This window comes from Notamacropus eugenii, chromosome 3 (genome assembly GCF_028372415.1).
Source record: "Notamacropus eugenii isolate mMacEug1 chromosome 3, mMacEug1.pri_v2, whole genome shotgun sequence".
NCBI classification, from domain to species: Eukaryota; Metazoa; Chordata; class Mammalia; order Diprotodontia; family Macropodidae; genus Notamacropus; species Notamacropus eugenii.
In genome coordinates, this window is record NC_092874.1 from 114,734,082 (window position 1) to 114,745,910 (window position 11,829).

The 11,829-nt window shown below is 37.9% G+C and overlaps 1 protein-coding gene across 15 annotated transcripts in view; it reads right to left on the minus strand.

Moving 5' to 3' along the window:
- AGBL3 (AGBL carboxypeptidase 3) overlaps window positions 1-11,829 on the minus strand; it is a 136,256-nt gene that overhangs the window by 8,113 nt on the left and 116,314 nt on the right. For all 15 annotated transcript variants that reach the window (XM_072652651.1, XM_072652657.1, XM_072652658.1 and 12 more), the window contains one exon: window positions 185-233. In XM_072652651.1, coding sequence (XP_072508752.1) covers window positions 185-233 — 49 coding nt within the window. The remainder of the gene's footprint in view (window positions 1-184; window positions 234-11,829) is intronic.

Genomic DNA, 11,829 nt, shown 5'->3' on the forward strand with positions numbered 1-11,829 from the left:
GTGGTTACCTTCTCAACTTCCTTTCAAAACTGGCCCTGCCCAGGTCTGTTTGGAAGATTGTCACTATTACAAGTTATTATGAAAAAACTCATTTTCACAGCTTCTAAGAAAGCAGAAAATGAATGAAGTTGGCGGAGATCAAAGTTGTAATTCTTTTCTAGTGCAAAGCAGAAATTTGTCTTACCTGAGATATCTTTTTATTAGCCAAGGTGGAACTGGTGCTGGTATTTTCACTATTGAAGGAAAAATTATGGTCAGTGTTATGAGATTATAGCTCAAGATTAGCAGGAAATTGAAATCTTATAGTTTCTAGACAATTAGTTTCTATATATTTTTGAAGACATGGACCATTGATTCAATGTGATACCATTCTCATTTAGAATGCTAAGAAATCTGATGTTCTAGAACCTTCAACTCAGTAGTCTCAACAGTACTCTGATTATATTGTGGTGCAGTGGAAAGAACACAGAACCAGGCAAGCATCTAGGTTATAATCTCGACCCTGAATATAATAGCTGCATGGCCTTGGATGCAAATCACTTGATCTTTCTGGGTCTGGGTTTCCTCTTTAAAATGAAGAGGTACACTAAATGATCTCAAAGGTTCTTTCAGGCTCTAAGTCAATAATCTCATGATGACATTTCTCTACTAGAAAATCTGTAGTGGCTAACCATTGCCTCCCAAATAAAGTATAAATTCCTCATCTTGGCATTTCAGGCCCTCCACAGTTTGGCTCCCCAACAATTTTTACCTCATACTACTCCTCATACTTAACATTCTCTACATTCCAGGTACTCTGGATCAGGATTTCTTAAACTTTTTCCATGCCCAACCCTTCAGAGCTTCTTAATGGGGTCCCACAATCTGGATGACATTCCACCCCATCATTTGTCTCCATGCCTCTTTCTTTGTTTCTGGAATGGATTCTTCCATCTCTGTCTCTGTCTATTGAAGTCCCTTCCTTCTTCAAGGCCCAATTTAGGTATGACCTCCCCTCCATGAGTGCACAATGTTAACTAGGTCTGTCTGCAACAGGGAAAGATGCTTGGTGCTGTGATATTATTGGACTAAAGAATTCCTGGTGTGGACACTTTTTCAACAGGTGCCAATCAATAACTCCTTTGTAACTTATGGTCCTAGAGAAATTTGCCAGGGAAACTGAGAGGTCAGAGTGGCAATGGGATATATCAAGATTAAAATTTACATAGTCTCTACCCTCAAGGAATTTGTCTCCTGCTGGGTAAGAAATGGAATTTTGGTAGAGAACTGCCTCTACCAATCCCACCCCGCTATCACTCAGTAGATAAATCTTAAGCAGTTGCCAGAGTTACATAGACAGAGCCTTGCCCAAAGTCACCTCACTGTAGAGGTGAGATCTGTACCCAACTCTTTCTAGTCCGGTACTCTATCCACTAGAGTGCACTGTCTCTTTTTAAAAACAGGACAAAATACCCCTAAACAAATCTAAATAACATATTTAAAACTTAGATGAGTGGGGTAGTAATAACACTCAAGTGGCCAGAGCTGTAGCGCCCCAAAGACTCTTTTCTTAGCTTCTGGGTCTGTGCCCTTGGGCACATTGAGGTCTCTGTTTTTGGATAATATTACTACTGAAGACTTTAGTTGACCTCACACTCAATCTGAAACAGTATTATGGAATGGACAGCCCCACCAAGTGCTGAATATTCCATGTTCAAGCAAGTTCTACCAAGGATACAAAAGCATTTATATAGTCCTTTAAGGTTTGCAAAATACTTCATGAATATCTCATCCCATCCTCACAACAACCTTGGGAAGCAGGTGCTATTATTATCTCCATTTTACAGATGAGGAAACTGAGGTGGAAAGGAGTTACATAACTTGCCCAGGGTCACAAAACTAGTAAATATCTGAGGTTGGATTTGAATTTAGGTCTTCCCGACTCATTCCTGAATTGGGAGGGAGGTTAGAATAGCCATTTTCTAGAGTCCTTCCAATTTATATATTCTCTGAATTTTTGGATAACATTCATATCCATCATCTGGTTCTGTGGTTTTCCACTAAAAGGTAAAACGTTTTTGTAGGTAACATGCTATCTTGGTAGTATTATCTCATTATGTTACCCTTGGAAAAGATATAACTATATGACTAATGACAACAGCAGCAGTGAGGATGATGGTAACAACATGCTATGTGGTTTTTGGGAGGCTAGAAAGTGTTTGTGGGAAGATTTTGAAATTAAAAAAACTTTAACATTTGTCAGGATGTAGGGTATAGAGTGAATGCAGATGCTGCTATGTGTAAGGGAGGAGGAGTCTCTCCCAGGATGCTCTTGTCACTGTGGGCAGCAGCTGAGGTGAGTAGAATCTAATGGGCTGGGATGTCCTCCTGAGCTTAAGGCGGTCAACGATTTGAAAGGTTGCCAGTATGGCAAGAGGGATGAGTGAGCTGGTGACAGGCGAGATGTGGACAGAGTTCGTTGAAGAAAGCATGTTAATGAGCTGATTGCTTGGTGTGAACTAATAGAGTGCGTGCAGAGGAGAAATCCCTAGCCTTGCTTTCCTTTTCTGTAAAACGAAAGGGCCGGACTAGAACCAGATGTCCTTTAAAGGCTCTCCTGGCAGTAAAGGCTCATAGACCGATGATGCTGAGAAGCGTGGTGCAGGGGCAGTGCCCATAGCCTGGGGTCTTCGGTTTCTTTTTCAAGGCATCATGACATAGTGGGAAAGCACTAGGCCCGGGGGCAGTGGATTTTGGCTCAAGTCCCACCTTGGATGTGGTAGATATTCTGTACAAGTGATCTTGGACTCTCTGGGACTGTTTCCTCATCTATAAAATGAGGGGATTGGATTAGATGACCTCTAGGATCCTTCCAGCCCTAGCTAGATCACCCTTTTGCATCCTCATTGTGTTGTATCAGAGTTCACAGGTGTTTGTGTCAGTCTGGGTCATGCCTTGTGTTGCTACTAAGCTTACAAACAGCTTGCATAAGAATAGGGAAAAATGATATTGAAGTTGTGAAATCAGGCACAGTTTAGGCCTATTTATTTGAAAGACTTGAGATGAGTTTGGGGGCAGAGAGGCAGTTAGGTGGCTCAGTGGCAGAACCCTAGACCTGGAGTCAGGAAGATCTGAATCTACTCTGGTCTCAGATACTTACTAGCTATGTGACCCTGAACAAGTCACTTTACCTCCATTTGCCTCAGTTTCCTCAACTGTAAAGTGGGGATTGTTGTGAGGATTATTGTGAGGATCAAATGATGTAAAGCCCTTAATAAATGTTTATTTCCTTCCTTCCAGAGAGGTACTGATCTTATATCAAAAGACTGTACTACAGTGCTGTGCTCTACTCTGTTCTTACATAGCCGTCTGTGCTAGGAAGCTTAGCCAGAGCTGGAAGAGATGTTATACCTCATTCTACTGATGAGAAAAACCTGGTCCTAGTTCAAGGGACTTGTCCAAGGACACAGGTGGTAAACGTCAGAATTCAAATCCAGATTTTCTGACTCTAAATGCAGACTCTTTCCACTGCACATCTGTACAACTTGATCAAGATATATCATATGCAAGATAGAGCCATGAGTAGGGAGTGCAGTGATTTGGCAGTTTCCTATAAATAGGACAATGGTCACCCTTCCTTTCAAATCTTTACCCAGTTCCTGTGATTTACATGCATAGTGATTACATGGGAATGAAAAGGAGTGAGAGGAATTTTCTCACTCTAAGACAAATTTAGTTTAGAATGAATTTTAAATAAAAAATCCTAGGTGGGGAGCGCTGAGCCTCAGGAAGATGAGTCTTCCTGAGTTCAAATCCAACTTCAGACACTTCCTAGCTATGTGACCCTGGGCAAGTCACCTAATCCTGTTTGCCTCAGTTTCTTATCTGTAAAAATGAGCCGGAGAAGGATACGGCAAACCATTGTAGTATCAAGAAAACCCCAAATGGGGTCACGAAGATTCAGACATGGCTGAAAATGACTAAATAACAAGATCGAGGCCACAAGAGAAAAGGAATCCAAAAGGTGAACTATAAATGCCCAGGGATCTTTTGTTAGTGAGTGTTTGGAGTTTGCAGCCAGAAAAAGCTAAGACAGTCCTTAGGGCAATAAGCTAGGGAAGACCACTCCCCTATCTGGGAAGAAGCTTCTTGGCAGCTCAAGCCCAACAGTGCAAACAACTCTCTCAAACAAACTATAAACAATATAAATTGGAGAGAATCTCAAGAGGAAGGCGCTAGGAAATAAGATTTTAGCTGGGACTTGAAGGAGGCCAGGGAAGTCAGGAGTCAGATTAGGGGAGGGAGCACATTCAGTGGGATGGAGGACTGCCAGTGAAAACCCTCAGAGTCTGAAGATGGAGCATCAGGTACAAGGCCCAGTTATCTCTACAACTACTCCAACAAAAACCTAGCAGGAGCACAAGGAGTGATTGTAAAATCCAAGAAGAAAACATATTAAGTTTTTTTTCCAGCCCAGCTGAACAGAGAGAGAGAGAGAGAGAGAGAGACAGACAGACAGACAGAGACAGAGGCCTGGGCATCAGATCTGGTCAGGAAGGTGCCACATGGAGACTTTTAGTCAAAGGATGGAATTGGGGCTTATGCCCATCTACTAGGCTAGGGTAAGAAGTTATTGTGGATTCAGCATAATTGCGCCAGACCATCTGCTTAGGGAGCCAAAACAGTAGCTATGTTCCTCCTACCCCTGAGCTGGTCTGCAGATTCTTTGCAGACAGAAGAATGGGCCTGTGCCTTGAAGCTGCTCCAGACTAGAGCAAGGAGCAAATCATGAGTCTACTAAGGCTGTGTCCTGGGCAAGGAGCATGAGCAGAATCGAGAAAGAGCAGAGGAGTACTGACCAGAGAGATTTCTCCAATTTAGCCCTCAACCCACTGTGAGACTTGAAGCTGTGGCCAGGGCAGGGGACTCAGTCTGCGGGGGAGCCTGCGGTTCTGTTCTGAACATGCACAACCTTCCATCTACCTGATGGGATCTGGAGCCAGAGGCCATCTACTGGAGCTTCAACCAGTGGCAAAAAGGCAGTTAATTGTGTTACCCAGACCCATAATGGGAGTAGGAGTTGCAAAGCTCAGACCAGGAAGGCAGCAACAAGCCTTTGCCCTAGATCAAACTGCTTTTGGTAGCACTGAAAAGTTGCAGATCTCTGGCCTGAGCACCCCTTGATATCTTCAGAACCTGGAGAAAGAAGCAGCCAGACTGCAGAGAACACAAAACACACCAAAAAAGGCCTAGCCATTCCTTTCCGAGGGCACAAAGCCAGGTCCTTACACAAAGTCCCAATTCAGGAAGGAAAGCTAAAAGAATAAGTAAACAAAATAAAACAGAACCAAATGACACCCACAATAAAATGCCATTATGGATACAGGCATACGCTAAACACAAATCCAGAAGAAGGGAGTGGCTTCAAAGCATCTAAAGCAAAGCCTCAAAGAAAAACAGCCTGGGCAAAGAGTTAATTAGGATTTCTGGAAGGATGCAAGAGTTAAAAAAAGAGTGAAAATATGATTTTTACAAATGAGATCTAGGAAGGAAAGACTTGGAAGAAAAATGAACAGCTTAGTACATGAGATACAAAAGGCTTGCCCAAGTAACAGACTTCTCAAAATTTTAAATGGATCAAACAGAAGTTAATGACTTCATGAGACAATAAATATTAAAACAAAGTCAAAAGACTGAAAAAAATAGAAGAGAATTTTAAGCATCATATCAGAAACAACTTGTCTGGAAAGTGGATCAGAGAGATCCACTTATGAATCACTGGACATCTTGAAAACCATGACCAAAAGAGAGAGGGAACCTTGACATCCTGTTTCAAGAAATCATGAAAGAAAACTTCCCAGAGCTATTAGACCACAAGGGAAAGTGAAAAAGACAAAGAATCCTCTGGTCACCTTCTGGAAAAATAACAAAATGAAAACTCCCAAGAATATTATAGCCAAAATTTAGATTTTCCATATCAAAGAGGAAATTCTGCAGGCAGCTAGAAAGAAAGCATTCAAGTACTGATAAGTCATGAGTCAGTATCACAGGAGACTGAGCAGCTATCATTATTAAAGAAGCAGAGTCCAGGGCATGATATTCCAAAAAGCAAAAGATGTAGTCTTACAAGCAAGAATAACTTATCCAGAAGAACTGTGTAAAATTCTAGGGGAAGGGGGAGGTGGTGGCAAATAGATCTTTAATGAAACAAAAGACTTCTATGCATTCCTGATGAAAAGACAAAGACTAAATAGAAACTGAAATACAAACACAAGATTCAAGAGAAACATAAAGGTAGATAAATGTGAGCGATGGAAGGGACTAAATCTGGAAAGACTGTTATCAACTGATGCAGGGTGAAATGAGATGAGCAGAACCAGGCACACGATTTATACAGGGTATCCCATAAGTTTTAGTGTAGTTTTAAGCTACTAAAACTTGTAGCTGCATTAAGACTTTTGGGGACCTTCTGTGCAACCGTAATAATGTTGTAAAGAAAAACAATTTTGAAAGACTTAAGAACTTTGATCAAAGTAATGCCCAGCCAAATCTCCAGAGGACTTATGATGACAGGGAGGTAATAAATTTAAGGTATGGAAGAAGACACACATTTTTGGACATGGCCAGTGTGTGGGTATGTTTTCCTTCTCTATGGTTATTACAAGTTTTGTTGTTTAGTTTTTCTGTTTTCAGTGGGGAGGTAGTGTAGTGCTGGTAATGCCAAAAAAAGAAAAAGGAAAGGAAAATTAGGAGAGCCATTGAATTATTTTTTAAAAAACCAAGCAGGACAATTTTGAAAGACTGTATTGATTTATATACATAATATATAACATTATATGTTTGTAATATGAATTATATATGATATATTACATATGATTGTAGAAGCAATATACTGGGTTGAATTTTACATATAAAATAAATAACATGGATTATATATAAGATATATATTTTGTACATTTTAATGCATTATGTTCTCATTATATATTATGTATAATAACTATAAGTATTAAATATAAATTATGAATATATATAATATATACATATAAATAAAAATTCAACCCAGTCTTTCAAAACTGTCAAACATTCAAATTATATACATATAAAATATGTATTTGTGCGTACATACATATATACATTTCTTTAAAAAGCAAACAGTATGGATTAGAGATTCATATTTTTATATATAATCTTTTTGTATTCTTGTAATCTTCCTGTGTATACAGAAATGCTTCCCCTCACTTTGATGTTATTAAGTTCATAATTTTAAAAAAAATTTAAAAGAGGGCAGGAAGAAGCAAAGAGATGCAGAAATTAGTTGATTATAATCACAGGTGAAAAGCAACAAGAGAAGGAGAGGAAGTTGTGGGGTTTTTTTCATATGTATATAGTAGATAAAGTGATGGACTTGGGAATCAGGAAACCTGGATTCAGATTCCACTTCTGAAACTTACTGAGTAGTATAGATAAATCAATTACCTTCTCCACACCTGTTTCCTCAGCTATAGAGCTGGAATAATAATAGGGATCAAATGCAATAATAATTGACATAAAGCATATTGCAAACATTTAAGTATTCTATAAATGTCAGCTAGGATTGTATTTAGTGTTTCATAAATATATTTATATGCAGAATAGGAATAGTACTAGTAAAATAAAGACCATTATCCTTTAAACAAAATGAATAATTTTAAAATGTTTGTGTTTACCATAATTAAAAAATATAATTTTGAATCTTATCTTTGATATAAAGAAAAAAGAGGTAATGACATATAGTGCATAGAAAGCTTGCCTCAGTGAGGAAGACCTACTTAGATGCAATTCCCACTTCTGACATATACTTTTGTGTGACCTTAGATAGGTAACTTAACCTCTCAGGGCTCTAGCCAACTCTCTTTAAGACCATAAATTACCAAGAAGTATCTGACCTGCGTTGGTAGAGGGAATGTACCTCACCCTGTACCAATCAAAGTACAGATGCGGTCCTACTGCCTAGCCTATAAAAAGAACAACTGTTATCAAATGAATTAAAAACATGAAACCAACAATATGTTTCCTAATGGAAAATCACTTATTGTACAAAGATGAATATAGATAATGTGAGAGTTTGGACCTAAATTTATTATGCTTTAGCTGCAGATAATTAGAGTTGTGGTGATATCTGGCAAAACTGAATTCATATGGGAGAAAGAGAAACTTAATGAATTGATTTACAGTTTAAAAAAATTAGAAAATGAGCAAATAAAAAATCAAAGGAGAAATTAGCAAAATAAAACAAATATAAAGAACTTTTTAGAAAGCATTAATATTGATCAATCATTAGCATAGTAAATGAAAGACATTAAATTATCAAAATCTTAATGAGAGAGATTACAATAAATGATGAAGGAATAAAGGCAATTATTAGAGATAATTACACACAGCTGTTTGCTAACGATGAGAAGCAACATGGCTCAGTGGATAGAATGAGCTTTAATCAGGAAGATCTATGCTCAAACCATGATGACTATAGGTAAGTCACATAATGTCTCTGAGCCTCAGGACTCTAGAGTGCTAAATCATGCAATTTATGTCAATAAGTTTTCAACATTGATCAGATTATAGTCTTTGTCCTGTAAAATATGCCAACAAAACTAAGGTTATAAAAGAAATGAAATTTGTAAGAATGTAAAATGGACAAGGTGACCAAATGAAATAGAGGACAGAAATATACCAGTCTCAGAAGAAATAACTAAAAAAGGCTATTAATGAGCTACCATGTCAGAAGTCATCAGGACCGGATGGATTCACAAATGAATCCTATCAAATACTCAAGAATCCCTGTGTTATATAAATTTTTTTAAAAAGCAGAAAAAGATAGCACCCTCCTTAGGTAAATTAAGTATCCATTGGATATGCTGGAACACTCTTCTAAGTCATCTAATGCTACACGGTTCATCTTTTATCCTTCCCTCTTGTAACATCGCAAGCCTACTTCCTTTTCTTTCTAGATATATTTTATGCATAAAAGTTATTTTTAATGATATGCTGCACCATACATTTCTTCATTGCTTTTTGGGTCACCAAAATTTTAACCTATAGGTTGTGCTCTGGAGTAGGGGTATGCTGGTAAATATTTAACTACTGCTTTCTGAAGAAAATATATGCATGATACACACACTTTAACTTGCATCATTAACATTTTCTCAGTCTCTTGAGTCTAGACAATTAGAAAAATAATAATACATCAAATTTGTAGCATTTGTCAGTTTTGGGATGTAAGTGCACCCACTGAAACATTTAACAACTGGCTTCTGCAAACTGGTAGGTGCCACCTCCAGCACCCTGTTCCTGTTTTGTGATTTTAAGGTCAATAAGAATACTGCATTTAAAGATGTTTTTGTTTGTTTTTTTATGGGAACAGTTTGGGATTGTTGGAATCATGATGCAATTTGCCAAATGCAAACCAGATTGGTCTCTTCCTCCTATTCAGTCCTGGCCCCAGTTCTTCACCCATTTGCAGTCCCTGCCCAAGGTATGTTTATTGCAGTATAGGAATTCTCTATTCACTTGATTTTTTCTCTGAGAATCAGTAAACCAAGTTCTTTGAGATAGTTGTGGATCTCATTACAGAAGCTCTATAGTATTTTTAGTTATGTGTGATCAGCACCTCAACCACACATGGAGGAGGATACTTGTTCTGTGAAGTTGAAATTCAGTCAAAGGGCTGCACTTTGAGGACCTAGAGGGCCACATGTGGCCTAGAGGCCGCGGGTTCCCCACACCTGGTACCCAAACAGAAACAAAGGAGTTCCAAAAAATGGCAATGGCCAAGAGTCTCTCTGGCTAGCTAAAAGCCTGAGTCTGAATCATAAAGAGCCAAGACACTTCTGAGAAGATGAGATTTTCCCTTTATGGCGGAAGATAATGCAAAGCTAAAGACCAGCAGATGGCATCAAAGAGCATCAGAGGTCTTCAGAGAGCTGCTCATCTGGGGAGGACTAGTGGACTGCAGAGATAACAGAGAAGGGCTGAGGCATGGTGGACAGAACGCTAGACTTGGAATCAGGAAAGGCTGATTTCAAATCCTGTCTCAGGCCCGTAACAAGTCCCTTAACCTCAGATTTAGTTTCCTCATCTATAAAATGGCAGTAATAATAGTACAAAGAGCTGTGACAATCAGATGAGGTTGTGTGTGTGTGTGTGAAAGACAGAGAAATTTTCCTTGTCACTAATTTTGCAAGACTAATTTAAGTGTCTTTTGCTTTGAACTAGACGTCCTTTGTTGGCTGGTAAAGGAAAAATTGGTGGGAGTTCATGATCACATCATCTCTTTGTTCAATAAACTCTAGTCATTCCCTGTTAACTCTAGGATCAAATAAAAATTTCTCCATTTGACATTTAAGGTTCTTCATAACCTGGTCCCCTCCTATCTTTTCACACTTTGCTCCCTTACATTCACTCTGTGTTCCAAAGATACCAGACCATAGGAAGCTCAAGTATGAGGGGAGAGGAGCTTTAGAATACATTAGTTATAGCAAAAAATAAGAAAAAAGAAATTAAAGGTATTTTAGGCAAAAAAGAGGCCAAATATTTTGTTTCATGATCATATAATGATTTAGAAAGAAAAAGAAATTAAATTAATATTTATTAATAATTATATTATTATATATTATGCCAACAATAATATTAATAAATTAATATAAATAAAATAAAAATTAAAAAATTAAATAATGTGTACTTTCTTTTTTTCTATTTTTTGTATTTATTCAGTATTTAATTTTTTCCCCCAGTTACATGTAAACAACAATTTTTAACATTTGTTTTTAAAACTTTGAGTTCCAAATTCTCACCCTATTCCATTTGCATATCATAAGCTGGTCAATAAATATTCTTCATTCAGTTTTTTCCTGTATGGATAATTAGGATACAACCTTTTGAGTGAATATGCATCTTAACGAGAAGACTGCAAAATTATGGCATCAGTGCGATCAGCACAACGTCAGCCGCTAACCCAAGCATCTAGAGGACCTTGTCATCCAAGAGTTCGTCTTTAAAATGGAGTCAGCACTGACAGCAGTGAGCCCTTTTACAGAGCATATGTCTCCTTGTTTTTATGCTTCACCTGATATTACATCATATAAGGGTCATTATAGGGCAGCATGGTATGGAGAGAAAAACATGGTGGATTTGGATTCAAAGGACCTAGATTTAAAGCTTGGCTCTACCATCTTTGTGACCCTGGGCACATTACTTAACTTCTGTGAACCTTAGTTTCTCAGGTATTAACAAAGAACGTCGGACCATTTGTTAAGTATTTTATACAGGAGATTCCTTTGACGTAGGGGTTGGATTAGACCATACAGCTGCTGAGGTCTTTTCCAACTCTAAATCTATGATGCTCTGATCAAACAATGTTATTCTCTCATATACTTTTCAGGATAGTTTATATAATTTTAACATGTTCATGGGAAATGTCTTTTTGGAAGGCAGCCTTTGAAGTGATATTTAGTTCTACTGAATCAATTATTTTCTTTACAGTAAAAAGAACAAAACCCAAATCCAACAATAAACACAGTGCAGTCTTGTATTGTCTTCATCTTTCAACTGAATAAATTGTCAAGATTGAGTAGGGTACTTTTTGTATTCTTTATATAATTCAGTAAAATTTCTCATTTTTGCCCTCTTCAGTGCTATTTCCATCTCCTCTACAAACACATCTGGGGCTGTGATGTTAGAATCTAAATTTAGTGGTTTCACTGTCCTTAATGGTAAAAAAAAAATTCTTTACAAAAATCATTGTAGATCTTTCCGCTATTTCATCAGGTTGCTGTCTTCCTTCCAGGGTTATCTTCATATATATTTTGGATGGCT